Source organism: Chanos chanos, chromosome 14, assembly GCF_902362185.1.
Source record: "Chanos chanos chromosome 14, fChaCha1.1, whole genome shotgun sequence".
Lineage (NCBI taxonomy): Eukaryota > Metazoa > Chordata > Actinopteri > Gonorynchiformes > Chanidae > Chanos > Chanos chanos.
The window spans coordinates 14,721,230-14,742,526 of record NC_044508.1 but is presented as its reverse complement, the minus strand read 5'-3'; the positions used below and the strand labels follow the sequence as shown (position 1 = coordinate 14,742,526).

Sequence of the window (21,297 nt, the reverse complement as noted above, 5' to 3'; positions counted from 1 at the left end):
CGGCTGAAACATCATTGGGTTGGTACATAATTACAAGATGAGCAGATAAGCAAATAATGACAAGATCCAGTGATAAAAAAAACCCCCAAACTAATTATGAAATGTGAAAAGTAGTTAATTACAAGTCCAAAGGAAGCTGTGTTGAGGAAGCTCAGGGGATGTTCTCCCATATCTACGGCAGAGGTTGGCAACCCTTGTCTTGGAGAATTACACTTTCACAAGATTCACTGCTCCAATGTTAATCCGAAACACCTGATACCATGATTTCGGGGCCTCCCTGGGACATTTGGTTACTTAAATCAGTTGTGTTTGGGAATGGTTGGAGAGAAAACCATGCTAGAGGAGGATGACCTAGTCATGCTTACGTAGGGACCAAGCTCTGTGCCCTTTAGATCTAGAGGAAAACCCGCACCTATCAGTAGAGAGAAGATGTGGAAAACAGTCTGAAACCCCATTCTCAAAGAGCTTGGAAAATGCAGACGTGTGTCCATGTGTGTATAATGTAAATAAAGACTACAGTTCACCGTACAGATGATTTTGGAAAAAAAAAAAAGGTTAACATTTCTGTCGTTTCATTTTTTTCTTTCTTTCTTTTTTCTCCCTTTCAGAGTGCCAAACATCCAGTGTGAAGACCCCTGTGTCCTTCTTGCGGAGCCGTGGCTCTCCAGCCAGTTCAAAGGTCACCTCCAGAATGATGCCCGCCGGCCGCCTGCCTTGCCTGCCCACCCTGCTGTCGCTGGCAGCCCTGCTGCTCTCTCTGCTCCTCAGCTGTTCCTTCGCCTTATGTGAGTTCACCTCAAACTCCACCATACTTAATCTCTCATATAGAGCAGGGTGGATCTAAGGTGTTTATCTGTTTGTTTTGTCTGTCTCTGTGTTTTGGTTTTTTTTTTCCCTTTCTTTCCCTCATCCTCCAATCTATCTTGCCATCAACAGGCGTGAACGCTTACTCTTTAATTTTGAGGCTCCCAGTTAGGATTTGTTCTGCACCATTTCTCCCCTAAGATGGGTTTAGAGACGCATTAAGAAAACAAAACAAAGAGGCAGGGCGATAAAGAGGAGCCAGAGAGTGATGAGAAAGGAGGAGAGGCTCCCCTGCAGTCTTAAATAGGGATAACTGGGGCGGTAGCTCACTGAGGGAGCAGAAGGGTTTAGACTGCGGCCCCAAAGGCCCGGCATTCCTGTCAGAGAGAGAGAGAGAGGGAGAGAGGGAGGAGAGTGGTACAGGGTTGCTTTGGATCTGTATCTGTTTTCTGTGTCTCGCATTCTTACTCTCTTCTTTTTTTTTTCCGTCACTGGTAAGATCTTGGAGACGTGAGCTGTTGTGCATGACTGATGTTTATCTCTGGTTGTCCTAAAATGGTCCGCCTATATCTGTCATCGCACTGCCTGAGAAACAAAAACAGGTCCTAACCTCTCTGTGCATGTATCCCTGTTGAGTTTTTCTTTCAATCTCTCTCTCTCTCTCTCTCTCTCTCTCTCCCCCTCTCCCCCTCTCTTTGTGCATTCACCTACTTCTGTATCTCTCCCTCTATCTTTTTACCGCTCTTTCTCCCTCTGTTTACACACTCTGCTCCTCTCTGTTCCTTCCTCTTATTCTCCTTCACCCTGTGCTTGCCATCCCTGAAGACTCACACAATAGTTTTTTTTTTTTGTCAGTACATCCTTGTCTATTTCTTCCTTAGTTTGCTAGCAACCACTCACCTCTACAAACAGACTGATTTATTTTCCTTTTCTTTTTTCTATGAGAGCTACCGTATCATGTACTTTGGTCATTTAGTAGGCGGTAGACGCCACTTTCCTCTGCCCCACTGCCTCAGTCACTCTTTTCCCAGGTGCCCAGATAACCCAGCCTTTTCGCCCACCCCTCTGATTGGCTGTTGTAGCCCTCATTTTCTCTCTCCAGCCATTAAGCACTAATTGTTCCCTGGTTTCGGATCTGTCGGACTCAGCTGGTAGATTGGCTGTGCTCCTGTTTCTTGTTTGTTTTTTCCCTGATACTCTGACACAGCCCTAACCCCCCCCTTCCTTCAACCTCGACCTTTCTTGATTTCCGAACACCTGTCGGTTTCGTGGGAGGCTGCCACCAACACACACACACACACACACACACTCACACACACAGTGTGCAGGTGGGACAACCACTCACACTCTTTTTTTTTTCCTCAGTTGGTGGGTGAAGACATCTGCACTCGTCCATCTCTCACACCCTCTCTCTCATATTCTCTCTCCCTTTCCCTCACACGCTCTTCCTTAGGTGCACAAAGTGTGGATGTCACCTCTCTCTTGGAGAGGTTGCCAAAACCATGATGTCATCCTCTCTCCCTCTGTTTTTCCTGCCTTCCCTCTCTCTCTCTCTCTCTCTCTCCTGCTCTCTCCTTCCTCTCCCTTTCCCCTCACTCTCATAAATCATGACAGGGAGGAGACGTTTTTAATCAAAAAGAAAAAAATGAGTGCTCTGAATGAATCTTGCCTGCAGTAATAAAGCCAAGGGCCTGTTTGTGTGTGTGTGTGTGAGTACAGAGGAGCACCACAGACAGTAGCCCAGTGACATCACATTAACTGGATTAGCTGCATGGGGGAGAGGGCAGAAACACACACACACAGACACACAATTACACCAGACCATTATTAGGGTGTTTAAATACGCACACACACACAGACACACCATCCTTAGCACAGGTGTTCAAAGCACTGTAATTTCCACTCACAGAGAATGGGTATATCTTTGAAATCTCTACTTTTATTGTGTATGGAGTGTGGAACGCAGCTATGTGTGTAAAGCTCAGAATCTTTGTAATGCTGAACTAAGAATATACATTTTGACAGGTTTTCTGTAATCACACAGTGTTCTTAGAATATGCAATGTTCTAGATTGCCTTGTAGCATAAAATGTCGTGACAGGAAGTCATTAGAAAGATAATCAGTCTGTATCTTTGCCGTCTTCCTGTCCAAGCGTCCACTGAGGGTAAATTTTCCCACACTAACTGATCCATTCCGGGGTACACACTAAAAACATCTTCCCTAGCCAACCAAGGCGTGTCTGTGTGTCTGACCGCGGCACCCAGGGCTGACTTTGCTCTGCTGTCTGTCCCCAAAACCTCCAACCACCAGACACCACGGCCGACAAGAGACTGTCGCCCAAAATATCCCCCTCTAAAAACCTAACAGAACGGTTCAGTTTGTTATTCTGTGGTCTGTCCTGCCCCGTTTAGAAGGCTCACTGATGTTTTTGGTCGCCTCGACACACAACATTGAGCAATAACTGTAGGAACGATTGAACATGGCTTTTGGTGTTTTATCGAGTCCGCAAATACCTGGAAAATCACAGTAATGTTCTGTGTCTGTTTCTTCTCTACAATCCGAGACTTTTGGTCTGATGATTTGAATATCGAATATTTTGAATATTGAACACTGATTCTCCTCAGCGTTTGTGGTTTAATGAGATTTCCAAGAAGCGCGCGACAAAAGAATGCCGTAATATTCATTTAATGTTACTCGATTATGCGATTCATGCAAAGCGCATTCTCCTATACGAGCGCGTGTCCTGCCGGTGTCCTGGAAGCTCCCCCTAATTGTGATTGACTTCAGCTGAAAGTGACGCGAGCAATTTCAGTCATTTATTTCTCTTTGAAGCTGCCAAGTGAACATTTCACTGCCCTCGAGAGGAATCTTTCTTCTCTCCCTCTTATCGTCCCTGTCCTGTCTCTTTATGCGCGTCTGCTGAAAGGTGCTTTTAAAGTTTTCCTCCCGTAACGTGTTCGATATTCAACCCATTGCACCTTGTAGCCTGCCTTCAGAGATTTTCCCCCAAGCTCGTTTTTGCCTCCCTTTGTGGCAGTTAGTGACTGTCTGTGCATTTGGGATGAGGTGAGAAAGGTTATTTTAGTTTATGACTGACCTTGCCGTACATCACGACATTGTTTTAATGCTTCAGGCTTTGGTTTTAAGTTTTACACGCGTCGGTCGGTCTTAGCTCTTGGACTTTTTGATTGGGGTTTGAGATGTTTTGTTTTGATGCCCTTCTCCAGCTCTGTGGTTCAGGTTGTCACGGGCAGATGTCATTTCAGTAGATGACGGGGTCATACCTGTTCATCTTCCTCTCATTTGCTGTGTGAGCCTCGATTACCGTTTGAGTCTTAGAATGAATCATAAAACACATTAGCAGTGTGTAGCCTCTGCCGTCTGTTAAAACCTGACTGCTGTGGACATCATTGCTGCTGTAGTGTAGCCTTCTTTCGTCATTTTTGTCGCAACGGAAGGTGAAGTTGGTCACATCTTGTCAGAACTATCGGTCAGTGACCAAAAATAGGAGGGGGGGCTCCATTTTTTTTCCCTTCCAATGAAGACTTCACCTCTCAAAGGCAGATGTCCTTTGAAATTGAAATGTGTTGAGTGCTTAGAAGAATGCTTTTCAACAAGTAATATTTTCACATGTTTGATGTTCTCTGACTCAGAAGGGCAGAAAGATAGACTATCTTTATTTGGGTTTTGATATTAGGACAATTTTGAAGTCTGGTGATTCAAATAAAGCATCTCAGGGACGCTCATTCTTATGAAGTGGGGAAAAACACTTTCATTTTTATCTTCCCTTTTTTTAACCTTGCTACTGATAATCTTTTTACAATTCAGTCTTCATAAATATGTTTTGATTTATCTTTCCTAATAAGATTGTCGGCATATATTTTGAAATGATTGCAGTAAATTGCACCTATGCATTTAAAAAAACAGTGAAATGGCATGTAGCTGGCAGGTTCTTTTGTAAACTGGATATTATAAATTGCTTTGAATGCTTTCTTTTACCCAGAGGCTGTCTCTTTGTGTAATACTGTTCATAATTATGGACAAACACCACAAACAAACAATCAAACATGAAATCAGTGGTTCTACAGATAAAGCCTACATTTCTGACCTCTGTTTACTGTTAGAGAAGATCTTTCAAAGTTTCTTTAATTGAGTTTTCCAGAGTCCTTCAGGTATCATCCACATACTTAGCCTCATTGTTCGCATTGGAGATGCATTCTGTTTCTAGTTTTCTATATGAGATTTGAAGGTCAAAGTTTAACGACCGCTGATATAAACCGTGCTGTTTCAAATAGCACAGGACCTGGATTACGGATATCCAGCTACATCACATTGTCAGAATAGTCAAGGCATCATGTCTTGTTTTTTTTTAAATTAGACAGTAAGTTCATTTACAATTTAGCTGTTTGGTTAAACGTGTAAGTGTATCAATGGAGAGATAGGCATGTTTTGCTGTATGCATTTTAGTGCCTTAATCTACTGTATGATGTACAAAGAGAGCAAACGACACCTAATGTTGTTCCTTCTGCCCTTTTTTGTTTGCTTCTCTTCATACTATGCCATAAAATGAGGCCTGAAACATCCTCACTGAGCAGGAGTCACAGGTATGTCTATTATGGAGGGAGGCAGTGGAGTCAATTTCTTAAAGAGACTGGAAAATGACATTAGATTGTTCCTTTCACTCCGATTCCGGCTTCTCGATGCAATCGGGCATTCTAAAATTGACGGCTCTCTCTTAAACCTTTTTGCCTGCCTCCCTCAACATCCTCCCCTGTTTTTTTTTTTTTTCTCTCAACTTTATTTATTTTCAACCTGTAAAGGTGATTTTTTTTCTTCTTCTGTAGGCGTTACTGACTGTGCCGATACTAGAGACAGAGGTCTCAATGGGACCAATTTGAAACTATTACGAGTGCGCTACTTACAGTGGTTAGAAGTGTGACACTGAGGTGTATGGGAAAAGAGGGACACTAAAATAGGATCACCCCCGAAGGTTGAGCTCCTCCTCTTCGTCGGTGCCCCATTATCGAACATTTACCTTGGGCAAAGTGCTTTATGGGTGGACAGCGCAGATGCCCAATGCAGCTGGGCTTGAAAGAGAGAATAAGTAGGAGGACAGGGGGCACGTCATTATCCTGCTAAGACAGAGAGTCAGCACAGTTTGGTTCCCCAAGAGAATGTGACTGTCTAAGAACAGGCTTTGTCACTCTCTTCTTTCTTTTTTTCTTTATCTATGTCTTTGTCTCTCTCTCTCTCTCTCTCTCTCTCTCTCTCTCTCTCTCTCTCTCTCTCTTGCTCTGATATTTGCCTTAAAGATCCAATCAGGTTGTACTGGCGGTGAATTACTGTATCCAACATGACCTCACGCATCATCTGTTCCAAGTGCAGGGCCACAATTAACCTCTGCGACTGACTCTATTAGAAATGAAATTGTTTCGCTTACTCCATCGATTTACCAAACAACACAGAAGAGCAGGGGAGGGCGTTATCTGAAACCATCCCGCCTCTGTCTGATTGCCTCCGCATCACAATTTACATTACAATGATACTGACAGTAAGGATCTGAGTTACAAGGAATCTGTTTTCAATTGTCCCCAGGAAGAATTCCAGTGTCCTTTCAGCATGCATTCATAATGTCTCACTGGAGACCTTATTTGATTTGTTTTTTCTGCCTCAGACAAGAACTCAGTTCTTGTCTGAGTTAGTGCTTCACGAGAGTGGATTACCTGGTCCCAGTCATAAGAGAGAGAGAGAGGGAGAGAGAGCGAGAGAGAGAGCCCATGCCTGGATTCCATATGAATGGCTTTGTCCTGTCTAGAACAGCCTGTGAGACCTGCGGCCTGATGGATGTGGTTGGAGGATTGGGTGGAGGTAGACAGATGAAGGGACAATCCAAGATCCACTCCAGTAGATGTGCCACAAGCAGAACATGGCTGCCATAACAAAGAAGGCTTCGCACTGAGAATGCAGGACAAGCTCAGACAAATTCAGAACCAGAAACTTTTGTACCAGAGCAAGTTAAGCCAAATGACTTGAGAACTGGGCGTTCAACAGCTACTCTCTACACCTCTTCTCCACCCTGAGTCGCTGGCTGGCTGACAGAGTGCATCAAGGGGTTGTCGAGCGCTCACACTAATACATAAATCGCGTTTAATCATTTAATCAGTATTTTACAGCTGTCTTTGTGATGCATATGAGTATTTTTGCACAGATTAAGCAATCACAGAGATTGAGCGTTCCTCAAATAACGTGCTTGGTGTAATTTTTTCTAATCAAGACACTTAGTGCATTATCTTGGCCAGGAAAAGCACTCTAATTCTCTGTCCTCTGTAATTGGCCTTCATATTATGTGTTAGGGAAAGGAAAATACGCTGGAGAATGACACCCATAATACACCAAATGTTCTTTTTCACCCCTCATTCAATTGTGAAAGGTGGCTATTTTGAACAAGATGGATGACAAGTGGCTTTCTTTCGCTCTCTCTGTGAAGCACACAAGCAAATGGTATGATAGGAGACCATTTTGTGTCTCCGCTCTCCTGATTTCCCTCATAATGGAGGTCTCTTTTTTTTAAACCTCAAAAGGTTTCCATCGATTATAGTATTAGTCATCTAACTGCCTATGTCACCCCTACACTTCCATTATAAAGAGCATGTGTTAAAGGTCTGCAAATGGAGTGGGCTGAAATACAGCCACGGGATGTCTCAGATAGATGGTCCCGTCTCTCTTATCGAATGGGACCAGACGGACCGTCACAAACGGGATGTGGTGCATTTGCAAAACAAGTGCCTTCTCGCACTGCGTGGCCCACCCTCCCTACCACAAGCATGTTTGCTGTGCTGTGTTCATAGATGTTCTCTCTCTCTCTCTCTCTCTCTCTCTCTCTCTCACTCACTCACTCTCTCCATCTCTCTTTCTCTCTGTGAAGATAGCTTACCCCGTTCTCTCGGTCTGGCCCCCATACCCAGCTTGCCTGATAAAAACCCATATCTCAGCTTATCGGGAAAACACTGTAAATTTCTCCTTTTCAATGTGGACAGAGGCAGACAGGAGGAATGCAGAGGTAAAATCGGTTCTGTCCTCCACATGTCCATCTAGGCAGAGATAGAGCATAAGCCTCTGGCTCTTAACCCAAATCACCTCTCGGATGGTGCCGTTAGTCTAGACAGAGCTGATTAGAGCAAATTTGTCAAATTAATCAGAGTTAAGCACATTTCAGTTAAGATTTATTTCAGTTAAGAGCTTTTTATGCAATATAGTTTCACAGAGCAGGACAGCACCCAAAATTACCTGCATTAATTAGAATAGAATAGAATAGAATAGAATTTTATGTAGTCAGTAAAAATGTTCTCCTTACTTAGAGGAATTACTCAGTATAAAAGCATTTCCTTTTCTTTACCTTCTTACCTAGATTCAGCTGTTGTTACATACTGTAAAAGGCAACTCGGCGTGTGTGTGTGTGTGTGTGTGTGTGTGTGTGTCTGTCTGTGACAGCTATTACACTTTGTCACCTGAAGAACCTTAAATGGCCAAAGACCATCTTTCCCTTTCACCTCCCTTTCTCATCAGAAATGACAGTCTGAAAATCTATGGCCAACTTTGTTGCGCTCTGTGCTCTCCACCTGCCGGTAATGGCCATGCTTTATGCCTCTGAGGTGGTCCTCAGCAGTCATGGCCAGAGCCTCTGAACTCAGCAAGGGGCAGAACACCGCCTGAGGCACAGAGAGACCACTCACAAGCTGCTCAAGAACACCTGTTTAACTTACAACAAGACAAGAAATGCCTCTCTTTCTCTCTCTCTCTCTCTCTCTCTCTCTCTCTCTTTCTCTTTCTTATACACATGTGCACTGCCTGAAGTTTATCCTCTGTTTAATTCATCACTCTGGGTATGAGTAGTTTTGGAAATTGGACAGAAAGCCCAGGTGGAGGGATGGGTCATTAAAGGGTACGGCATGCTGGGATTTCTCTGCTTTGAGAGCTAGGACTCCCAGGTCAACAGTGCCGTGAGCCAAGAAAACTAGTGTGAGTCAGAGCTGTAGCTTTCCTTCTTTTTATCTGCCCAGCCTGAGAAAAGATAAAGATTCAAATGACCAGCCATGTTAGGTAGGAGGGAGAGTTACAGACAGCTCTCTGGTCTCCTTATTAAGGGAAAGTATTAAAGAGCATACAGTCATCAAAATATCTCGCTGTGATTCATAAGGTCCTGATATCACAAAGATAAAATGTTACTTACTAGCGAAAGTCTTAATTTTCTGTAATAGTACAGGAATACGAGACAGTTAAGCACGTGATACTCTCTTGCAACTGATATGTTTCTGTTTGAGTGTTGTCAAGGTCAGCATTGTGTAACATTAGTTTAGCACAGAACTGATTACCATGCAAAGTTATTGGAAATCCTAAGAGGGACCTATTTGACCAAAAATAAAAAAAAAAATAAATAAAAAAACGGAGATCAAAGATTTATGATGTCATTTTGATGCCTTTACTGGAATTATGACTCACAACTCATGCGCATTGGGAGTGTGTGGTAAGGTAGAAGTTTAACTTTCAGTGCAAAGCCAAATTATCCTCAGGCTCTTACATTCTCCACCTCTCTTTCTGTCTCTCTTTCCCTCTCTTTCCCACTCCTTGTCCCTAATAAATGCAGGAACTCTCCTTCATGTATGTTTATCACTGCCCGGAGAATCTGCGCTACCCACGAACTGTTAATAATTAATCTGATGTGCACGCTGGATGTTTGATCATCTCCTCTTATCTGTGCATTTTAGATTTAACAAGTTCCCCACGAGAGCTACTGCTCCTATTTTGTTGTGTTGGGGTTGACCTTCCGCCCAATAAAAGACGAGCTAAAAGCAAACGCACCGCAAAGGTTTGGTGGGGGTGGTGGGAGGGAGAGTTTGGCTATGATTATTTTATATGCCGAGGAGGTCGAGCCGAATGATAAATCAGAGGGGATATCTTTCAAAAGTAGGTTCATTCCTCAGAAAAAAAGGAAGAAAAAAAAACGAGTTTTAATGGTGACCGGATTAGCTTTCACGGCGACGGAGCAGAGAGTTCGGCACCATAAGTTAAAGTAACCCGTTCACGCTCGGCGCTCCCGCGAAAATGGATGGCCAGCGTCGGCTCTGACTTCTCTCTGATGGCATTTGCTCGCAGCCATGGGGGACCGTTGAAGGATGTGGGTGGGTTTTTTTTTGGATGCGCTCAGTGATGGCGGCATTAAAATCAAGACAGAGGCGCTTGCACTTTATTATTCATTGCTCCATTAAATTATTCATGTTGGCGTCAGCATGTCAGTGTGCACATTGTCTGTAGTGTAATTACCAGCATGTTGATACATGGGCGCCTCCCATTTGTATAGGCCGCTGGAACCCAGCACCCACACTGCTGTCCAGAGGGCCTTTCAAATTCAGTGTACATCCCTTTCCATTACTCAGATGAGGGATTTGTGGGTCTACTCCCTTACTGCCTCCACTGTTGCTATTTTATGGGTGATGGGCGAGTCCGCTGCCAAAGTGCTTAGAGTGTGTGTGTGTGTGTGTGTGTGTGTGTGTGTGTGTGTGTGTGTGTGTGTGTGTGTGTGTGTGTGTGTGTGTGTGTGTGTGTGGATGTGTGTGTGTGTATGTGTGTGTGGGTGGGTGGGTGCGCGCACAAGCACCCAGTCATTTAATTACATTGATTTGCTGCCACAATTGACTTTTAATGAATCGGGTTTGCTTCTTGTACCTGCTCTGACGTAACGTAACTGAATAATAATAATAATCTATCTCTCTCCCCCCCCCCCCTCCCCCCTCTGTAGCACCACCCAGGTTCACAAAAGTTCCTGGTGACATGATTGGTGTCTCCGGGGGTGCAGTGTCCTTCGTGTGCCAAGCTATGGGAGACCCCAAACCAAGAGTAACATGGAACAAAAAAGGAAAGAGGGTCAACTCACAGCGCATTGAGGTGAGAGATGGAACATCACCCCCGAATGAAGCTGTTTACAGACCAACACCTCAGACTGGTAGTTAATCCTGAACTGAAGTTAGTATTATACAATAATCGAAGAGAGAGCTTACAATATTGAAATCCAGTCCCTCCTGATATCTAAATCTCCTCACTGGCTTATTATTTATGATGTTTGTTTGCTGTGTTCCACTGTCAGAGTCCAGATGGCAGCTGTAAAGTCTTGATTGATGCTCAGCCTGCCTTAATTACAAGTCGTACACATGAAACCGACGCTGCTGACATACAGCAAAGACAGAAGACTCCATTTAAACAATGCTAACAAAAACAGTATTGCAACAGTGGACCAAAACAAAAAAAAAAAACAGATCTTATCTTGGCGTTTCTCCTCCACCACACATCAAAAACCCAAGGGTATACTGAACTCTGACTTAAATTACCATCTTCCCTTGCGTTTAAAAGTAATTTTGCTCGAGTTTGAACTAATTTGATTTTCCCTGCAGCATTTGCTTTGATATTGATCTACACTCATAGACCAACAAGCACTCACTGGACTGATTCTCATTAGTGTACCCTTGAAATTCAAAAAAAAAATGAAGTTTCAGCCACTGGCTAGTAAAGACCCTTGATTCCTCCTCATCGGTTTGCATTGATTCATACACGGATTGCGTTATGTAATGGTGTGACGTAAGACTAATTAGTATCGCCTCTCAACTCATATCACTGTCTTTGGCGGTTTCCAGAAGCAGGAAAATGTTTAATGTGAAACAATTTTTTGATTTTCATGTTGAGCTGAAGGCCTTTGGGAATAGCTTGGTTGCATCTGATTCAGTTGAGTTTTCCTTTCTTTTCTTTTCTTTTTTTTTTTTGAAGGTCAGATCCATCCAGAAAAAGATCTGGCAGTACTCTGGTCAGTGTTAAAACCTCGTAACTTTTCTGTCCACGCAGACGATCGAGTTTGACGAAGGCGCAGGAGCGGTTTTGCGCATTCAGCCTTTGAGGGCGCCCCGAGACGAAAACACCTATGAGTGCGTGGCTGAGAACAGCGAGGGCGAAATCAGCGTCCAGGCCAAACTGTCCATCATCAGAGGTGTGTGTCCAAACCATGCGCTACTAATCACACTTAAATCATCTGTCACTGGTTGTCCTCACACAAGTATGTCTTGCCATCTAAAGACTTCATCAGCATTCAGAAGAAAAGAGTGTTAAACACTTTTGATGATGGGTAACGGGGTGCTTTTCAGGATTCAGACAAACATCTGATTTCGATAAGAAAGGGGTGGGGGGGGGGGGTGGACTGGTGTCACTGAAGGAATGGGATGAACAGTTTGCTGTGACACACTGAGGAAGTGACACATGCATGCAGACAGGTCTTGAAGCAGGACTGAGAGACTGGAAGACAGGCAGTAAGTACAGACAGGATCCAGTGAACTAGTGAGACGCATGCGGCATGAAGGATGTAACAAGGGAGCTAAGTTGTAACTGGGCTCTTACTCACTCAAGTTCAGCCACATATCAGAGTAATTTTATTGATGCCATGTGACGTTTTTCTCTCCTTGAAACCTGAATGAATTTTCAAGTTGAACTTGAAGATGGTTTCTGGATTTTATGTTTTTTTTTTTTCTGGTACAGTGGTGGAATGATACCTTTCTATGTAGGGATTCCATTTTGAAGTACTGTTCTGAATTCATGCACTGGCCATGCATGATCATCAGTGACTTAGAAAAAGTCCTGAGGGGTGCTGGTTTAGACATGTCTTTGCCTTTGTCACTCCATCGAGTGCACCCAACCTGGAGACAGATTTGGTTGCTTTTCTCTCTCTCTCTCTCTCTCTCTCTTTCTTCTCTCTGCCTTGCTTTCCTCTCTCTCTCTCTGTCCTTTTTAATTATTTATTCCTTCCCTTCTTCCCAAACTCCTGCTATCCACCTCGTTACCGCTGAGAACTGGACCTGGCAGCTCTCAGGCTTCTGTCTGGGCCACAGCCCAAGTAGAGGGTTATTGTAGGCAGCCCAGTTTTACATGAAAATCCAGGCTTGAGTGGGACCCAGGCAGGCCGAGTGAGGCATGCAGGCTGCCGGCACTGGGGACAAACGACTGGCCTGCCTTCCATCTGCTCCAGGCCCAGCTATTTGCAGAGCCTTATCTGCACAACAGACTGGGACCAGAGCCGAAGCCTACGCACGCGCACACACACACACACACACACACACACGCACGCACGCACGCACACTTCTTCTTCCTTCTTCTTCATATTTCTCCTTTTTAGACACGAACACACACGCCCACGAGACCACAACTGCGTATAGATAGTACACATCCAGATGAATACCTGAGTGTTCTGTAAGGTAAGGACGTTGACGGCATCAGGATGGCAAGGCAAGGTTTTACTTCATCACCCCTAGACTACGACAGCAGCGCGGCTTCATTAAATGCTCCCTCACCTTCTCTACTCCGGGTGGAAGGTGTGTCCAGATAAACTCTGCATTCCTACAGCCAGCCTAAGAGCGAGCCAGCCTGCTTCACTCGAGATCTGTCCGCTCCGTTTCCAGAGCCTAGTGTTGTTTTTTAGCTGCCTTCTGGCTGCCTACAGAACAGTGAGCGGAATGCCTAAGATCTGCCATCTGCTGTGTCATGGTGTTGCAGAGTCCTCTGAGAGTCCTTGGAGGAGTCAGAAGAAACGAAGAGTGAGACACCTGCACGCTCCTCTCCTCCTCCTTTTCTTTGTCCCGTTCCTCTCCCGCTACGTTGCCGTCTTTTTTCTGTCTTTGTCTCGCTTTCTCTCTCTCTCGCTTTTTTTTTTTCTTGTTTTTTTTTTTTTTTTTTGACCCTGGCAATGAGCCCCTTGCTAGCGCTCTTGTAGCCCGCTGACCTGGAGCTAACACTCGATACGTTCCAAAACAAACAGCAGCCCAGGTATCACCATCTGCCCGCTCACACACAGTGTCAGACGCACAACTGATGCCCCATCTTGCCTCAGTCATCACACATGCACACACACACACACACGCAGTCTTGCGTGCACACAGACACACACTCTCACTATCTCTCTCTCTCTCTCTCCTTCTCACTCACAAATATACTCTCTCACTCTCTCGCTCTCTCCTTGCTCTCGCTTACAAATACACGTGCACACTCGCTCACACTCGCTCACTCACACACAGATACACATGCGTACACACACACACACACACACACACACACACACACTCTTACACAGTTTTGGTCTCAGCCTGCCCCTAATCATGCTGAGTAAACTCTGCCTGCTCTCTGCTGGAGCGTGATACTGGCCAGTCGAAGATCAAAGAAAGGACTGTGGACCAAACAGCTTGGCTACTTGGCAGCCTACACCCCCAAATCCAAACCCTCTGGATGTGTCCTGCCTTTCCCTTCACTAATCTTCCTTTCTGAATATTGTGTTTCTCTCTCCCTCTCTCTCCCTCTCTCCCTCTCTGTGAAGCGTGTGCATGCTCGTGTGCGTTGGAGACTTTGCCTCCTCTGCTCCCCTGTGCACAGGGATCTCGTTAGTGCCACAGTGTGCTTGAGAGGACAAGCGTAGTGAACTGGCTGCCGCCCATGCCCCGTTTGATCAGACACGCTTTTTAATTGGCTGCTTTCCTGGAAGATGAGATGTGTTTGTTCGGCTTGTCCTCGAACCGTTTTAATTGGACTGTTCTGACACTCCCACACCCCCTCTGCTGACTGCAAAACCCTTTTATTAGGGTGCTTATCACCTTGGTCTAATCTTAGACATTCTCACAGTTCTTTAAATCAACCCCGTCAATCGTTTCCTCTCTAAAAAGTGAGATTTCTTTCTAAATCCTTTCGTCTGCCTTCCTCTCCTTTCGAATGTGGTGTGTCCTTTTTTCCCCTTCTGATCAGACAAAAAACAGAAGTTCTCTTCTGTGGTGTCAAACAGGCCATCCTACCCAGTGGCCTGTCCCTCCTAAAAATCATACACCCCCTGTCATCTGTCCTTGTCACAGATTGGAGACGAGAGTCAGAATGTGGCTTTCAGAGGCAGCCAACCACCTGCCCTCCTCCTCTTTCAAGTCCCGGGACCAGTATACACTGGAACAGAAATCACAGAACCACCCAGGAGCGTTTGAAATGGACATTCACTACTGTATGCATGAGCTGCTCCTCACACGGCCTCAAACAGCAAATATCAAAAGATTTAGATAAGAGCGGGAGAATTATTCCGCTTTTTTGGTTGGGAGCCAAGCCGTGGGCTTTTTTTTTTTTTTTTTTGCTCTCCACTGTTTTCTCCCTCCCTCTCTCTCTCTATTTCTCTCTCTCTCTCTCTCTCTCTCCCTCTCTTTCCCTTCCTCCTTAACTCTTTCTCACGCTTTCTTTCTCCCTAACCCTCAACCTCCCACCTTTCCCTCTCTCTCTCTCTCTCTCTCTATCTCTGTCTCTCACTCTCTCTCTCTCTCTCTCTCTCTCTCTTTCCACACACACCGACCTAGGAACAAATGCAGGGGATGCAGAGCCCTAGGGGTTGCTGGGTATTAGTAGTGATGTGTGTTCTCAAAGCCTGCCGTGAATGATTTGGAGTAAAGGAGCATGGCTGATTAGCATTCCCACTGTATTCCTGCGAAAAAGAGGCCGGTCGCAGTGGAAGAGAGTGCATTATCATGCATTAGTGCTCCGGAAGGTTCCACGGCGTGGAAGAAGCAGGAGGGGGGAGGGGTCCGAAGCCCTCGCCTGACTAATAGGATAGTGGGGTTGGAAGATAGAGGATGGAGGCTAACATAGTTTACTGATTTAATATGGACATCCCCTCACCTGCTCCATCTGTGCAGAACCATGCAGAAATGGGACTAAAAATATGATTAGGGTCAGATTTGCATACATTAATATTATTTGAGCGTATTATATATAAGTTAGGAAGACCCTTATGTTTGCAAATACCTGGTTTCATTAACAGCTTGGGTGCAAAAGGCTCAAATACACCAGACCCGGAGTGTTCTCAATGAAAGCGGTTAACTTTCCAAATGACCATAAGTCTGCTGACCAGATCACAGAGCCCGCTGGTACAGAAAGGGGGATGCTGGTGAGGGTCGTGGATGGCGTCTTCAAATAGAAGCTCGCATTTTAACGGAACGAACAAGTTTATAACCCCACAATAGAAAACACACTCTCCAGCAGGTTCTCCTACACCTGTCTCTGTGAAGCACTGTTATCCACTATTGTCCAACAGCTCCAACCTCTTCTTCTCTCACCACCATCGATCCTACGCTCAAATTCCCTCCAAATAATCTCTCGGTCTGTTGCTGATCCTGGCTTTGTCAATACTGCCCTGTAATTAGCACTGGCCCGTGTCACAGGGGCACAGAGAGAATTCACCGAGCTTCCATCTCGAGAATGCATTTTGACTTCAATAGAGAGCACTGTTTGCGACTAACAGCGATTAGAAAAAAAATTATGATTTCCTCAGGCCTAACACATCCGTGTTAGAGGGGTTTTTTTTAATGACAATCATCAAACTTTGTGAATTCAAACCATGTTTTCCGGTTTTGCTTGCATAAATCCCCCCCCCCCCCTTCACCCCACCCCTCCCAACCTGCTCTATGTGCCTCTACAGTTGAATGGATAATTTAGCCCCTGCTGGGGGGAGCCACAGGTCACCACACCCCAACAAATGAATTAATCATGACCCTAATTGGCTGTCATAAGTGGCTCAGAAGACGCACCCTTGAGTCAGATGGATTTAACGAGTAGCATCTATGAGTGGATTACCTCCCCGGTAGAGAGAAAAAGACAGGAGATGCTTAGAAACCCTATGAAGGAACCCCCAACCCCCACCAAACACACACACACCCACCACATCTATTTCTTCTCCACCTGCTGCTTTTCACCTCTTCAGTCTTACAACAAGGTCCCAAATGAAAGAGGGAGAATTAGACAGAATGATGAAAGACAATTTAGGTGATGGAGAGAGAGAGATGGAAAAAAAATACAGGTAGGAAAGCACGACCAAGAGACAGGGAGAAAGAACAAAAGAGAGAGAGAGAGAAATAGAGAGAGATGATCCTCTGAGGAGGAAACCACAACGGGCCGGATTTGATTAGGGCTGATCCGAGCCAATATTAACACGCACACAGCTGTATTTGCCCAGTGTATTATCTGCATCCTGCTCTCATAAACAAGCCAATTCTCATCCCCATAGTCTCAGCTGCTCCCCCTCTGCGTAATTCATTTGTTTAGCACCGTTAAGATCTGGCAAAATGTATGGACTCTGTCGCTGGCATATTTGTGCAATCCATTATTCGAAAGCCCATTTCGAAATAAGAGACGTACTATTTTTTTCTTTCCTCTGTATTTCACGTCTGTTTAAATTGTCTTGTAGCTAAGGGATGCGACCACTGGGCCAACGTATATTCCAGGGAGCTTTTGCTATAACCAATGCCATGTCTCGTGGTTTTTTTTTTTCTTTGTCAGCTTCATTCCACGCTTGGAGCACAGTGCATCCTCAGATGTTTTTTTAATCTTACAACATTTCTGTCAATTTGATGGAGTCTGGCACTTGTTGGGTTTTTTTTAAATTTTATTTCTTTGTCTTTTGGCCATTTACTAACAGTGCTAAAACGTGTTCCTGCGACATCTTCAGGAGCGAGTTCGCTTCCAGGAATGCTCACAGGACAAAGTGAAGACAAATGAAACATGTCATTCATAAGAGCATTTGTACCAGTCTCCTAGTTAGGATACACCATTTTCCATAGGCAAACAAAACAAACAGACAGGTTTTCCCTCTTGCTCTCTCTTTACCTCACTTCATCTCGTTCTCCACTCATGTTCTCCCAGAGAGAAAGAGAGAGAGAGAGAGAGAGAGAGGGATGGGGAAGAGAAAAGAGACAGGGGAGAGTGAGAGACATCTCTGAATTCTCACGCCGCACACACACTCCCTCGTCTCTGCGGCTCCTTGGGAAGAGCTGCCCAGAGGAAATTTGCCGAGACGAGTTTACAGCCCTCCAATCCTTTGATCCGCCGAACCTGGAGAGCAGTAATCAAGCGTGATTGGGCATGGGGAGCAGTGCGGGGAAAAGTGGCTGCAGCCGGCTTCTCTGGGGGCACTCTCCACTTCCCAACTTTTGCCATCAATTCATGTAATGCCTGTTCGAATAGGGCGACCTTATGGCTCCTTGGCCCAGGCCGCTGTGAGCAAGGAGGCAGAGACGGGCCTGGGTAAATGGGAAGCTTTAGCGTCGGCTAAGAGGGCTTGATTGTTTTATTACTTGGTGGAAAGTTAAGATGAATGGATTGCCTGTCCATTGGACGCCACAGACTAAACTGAACGATCACACGCTCTCAGAGCTATTTGTGGGGACATAAGTGGTTGATTGCCTCCACCGTGCCCCCCCCCGCCCCCCCCCCCCCAAAAAAAAAAGAAAACAAAAACAAAACAGTTCTGTCATTTAGTCCCTCTCACCTAATGGACAATGTGAAGTATTTTATTGTCTTTTGCAACACTATTATAAATCCAAATATGTAGTGTAGAGGACCACAACATCGCTTTGAAAGGAGGGGGGGTGGGGGGTGCTGCATCTGGGATCAGAGGTAGGAGATGGATGTGAAGCCTTGTGTGGAATTGGCTGGAGTGACAGGTCTGCACCTATGAATAAACAAGAGCTGCAGGAGGCTGCTCCTCTGTCCTCATGCATAAACATGAGCTGCTCTCAGGTGACTGGAGCTCACCATAAAACACAGAGGTCAGGTTAAGAGCCCAGCGCCTTGATTGGCTGTTTGTCCCATGTGACGTGATGTCTTCTCCTGCCACGGCGTAAAAGAAGATGTCAAATCTCAGACTGGTTTAATGGTTGCTCTCGCGTCCAGTAAAACCACTACCGCAGAGGCAGATCCAACCCTGTCGTCACGTTGGCGCATCAGGAGAAGTTCATCACATGGTCCTGTTCTCACAAGGATGGCGTGAATTGAGGGACATTACGTGGATGTTTTGTTTTGTTTTGTTTTTTCATTTCTTTCTTTTTTTGGGGGGGGGAGGGGTGTCATGTTTTTCCTTGATTTCAGAACTTCTGTTCTGGCTGGGCTCTTTTGGCTTCACTGGCTTAGGTGACAGCTGTAAATATTTAAAGAGCAGGCAGCTTCACAGCCCTTAAAGGGCATGTTGCACGCAAACCCTGCGTGTTTTTTCTTCTGCCTGCCTTCACACTGGCACTTACCGGTGCAGGCGGCCTTGGCACCGGACCCTGCAGAACGAACAGATGTTCCCTCTGCACAATTTTCCTTTCTGCCTCCCTCCACTCGTCTTTTTCATCACAAAGTTTACGTCAAGAACATGGTGGCATGTAACCGCAAAGTGCGGAGAGAGCCATGCTACCGCCACATGTGACTCACTGAGAACTGTCACGATATCCGTAAGAGACCGAATTAAACGCCATGCTTGGATGCCATTCTTTTGCTCGTTTTTTTTTTTGTTTGTTTTTTTGGACAAAACGTATGACTCATCCAAAGCCTTTTTGGGGGGGGGGGGGGATGCTCATCATTCTGTGAACATTTGCGTGTTTTCGTTTCTGTAGCAAAAAAAAAAAAAAAAAAAACACAAGAGGAGGGGAACGATGTGTTTATTCAGGCTCCCTGATGGGAACCCGACCCCTCTGACCTCTTCGCTGCTTGCCTGATGTCCATGTCGCAATTAGCGCCAATAAGCAATTACAGAGCGTTTGGCCATTTGGCCGTTTTTCCATTTACCCTCGGAAAAAAGGGCTCCTTACTTGTTCCTTGCTGAGCATGCAGAGGAAACCCTGTTATTAGAGGCTTAATAGGAACCGGTCTAAAAGCTCCCATTATAAAGGAGCCATCAGCCATTCGTCTGGATTCAGTGGATTTGGGCTCGGTTGTGTTCTTTTGTGCTTGCGTCCATCAGCGTACCAAATATTACAGGCTAGGGCGACCAATTTTCATTTCGCTCGGCTCGGGGAAGCTGCGATGCGATGAAACATTTCTGTTTGAATCGCCATAGTTTTGGCTCAAACTGCTTTTTATTTTCTTCTTCTTCTTCTTCTTCTTCCTCTTTTTTGTGGGCCAGGAAGCCAGATGGTTTCGTTCTGATGAGGACGTAGTTTTGGGTTTTGTTTTTTTTTTGTCTTTCCAGGTAAACTGAGTCTTCTCATACATCCTGTGTCTCCTCTAGTATGCGCTATGTGCAAACAGCATTAATAACTAGGGTAACCTCAGAAGGCCTCACGATCTTATTTCTCTCTCTCTTTTGCACTAGGATCACATCTTTGTAAACACCTGCTTGAGTCTGTTAGATACAAGCCATTCATTACATTAAGGGAAAACGGGACATGCTGTTCACATGTGAGCTGGCTATACTGTTTTTACGGTTGTTACTAAAGGGAACAGGGTGGAAGGAACAGTGCTGGAATGAAGCAGATCTGGTTGATGGAATGCTCTCCGGTCATTGTCCAGTCGTGGACACATAATGGTCTGGCTACATCTCCACTCACTCCTGTAGTTCAACTGCCTGTCCTCAGGCTACTTAGAGACCAGTTAAATTAATTGAGGAAACCTCAGTAGCTCAAATAAATAAATTGAAACAGGTGGTTTCTCTCACTCTCTCTCTTTCTCTCTGTCTCCCCCACACTGACACAGACACACACACACACACACACACACACTCATAGACACACACACACACACTAACTCACTTTAGCTTAGGCTGAGAATAGAGCTGAGCTGTCTGGGACAATTGCATTTCCTTTCTGTGTCGCTCTCTCTTCATGCGACTGGATGAGAAGACAGTGTACCTTACAGTGAGGCGGTACATGGTATTCTGGAAGCTCAGCTCCCTGACAGACACAAATCGTGAAGGACATTACAAGTTCGGCTGCTCAGCGTCCTTGAAGACGGCGGTTCAAGCGCCGCCATTAAAGAGTCCTTGTCCTAGGGACCTGGCCCTCGACGGAACGTGGTTGTAGTAAACACAGCGACCAGATCTCTGGCTGGGAGCCTTTTAGCACTCTTGACTGTCAGTCGCCCCTGCACACATTCATCTCTGTCACAATGGAGGAGTCAAATCACTCGTCATAGCCGTTGGCTCCATCATCGCATTAGCGTTTCAGCCGAGCGTTTATGGGGATGACAGCACCCGACCAGACCCTAAGGGACACCCACCCACCCCCCCCACCCTCCTCCCCTAAGCTCAACGCATAGAAGCAAGTCTCCCACAAGCCCCGCTCTCTCGAATGGCGGCAATCCCGCCCGTCCAGGAGCTGATAAGTCAACAGGACAGGAGAACATGGCAGAAACAGCTGCCCCTGATTGTCGGCTAGATGTGTTGGGCAAACAGACGTCGCTTGGTAATTGCTTGGCACCTGATGAGGCCTCTGTGTGTGTGTGTGCGTGTGTGTGTGTGTGTGTGTGTGTGTGGCACTATTGTCACTTTATCAAAAGCCAGTAGGTGGGTGTGCCGAGAATGCGGACTCTTTGCAGCGGTTGCTCAAACTGCTGGACCGTCTGCGCTCTGATTGGTATTCCAGACACTAACTGTAAGGGTTCTCAGAAACGTCGCTGAACATCCTTCATTTT

At 45.5% G+C, this 21,297-nt stretch overlaps 1 protein-coding gene across 1 annotated transcript in view; it reads left to right on the top strand.

Annotated features, from left to right (window-relative positions):
- Positions 1 to 691: 691 nt before the first annotated feature.
- ptprsa (protein tyrosine phosphatase receptor type Sa) overlaps positions 692 to 21,297 on the top strand; it is a 102,525-nt gene continuing 81,919 nt past the window's right edge. Inside the window, exons 1-3 of the mRNA XM_030791177.1 lie at positions 692 to 785; positions 10,601 to 10,746; positions 11,695 to 11,836. Of these exons, the coding sequence (XP_030647037.1) occupies positions 692 to 785; positions 10,601 to 10,746; positions 11,695 to 11,836 (382 nt within the window). The remainder of the gene's footprint in view (positions 786 to 10,600; positions 10,747 to 11,694; positions 11,837 to 21,297) is intronic.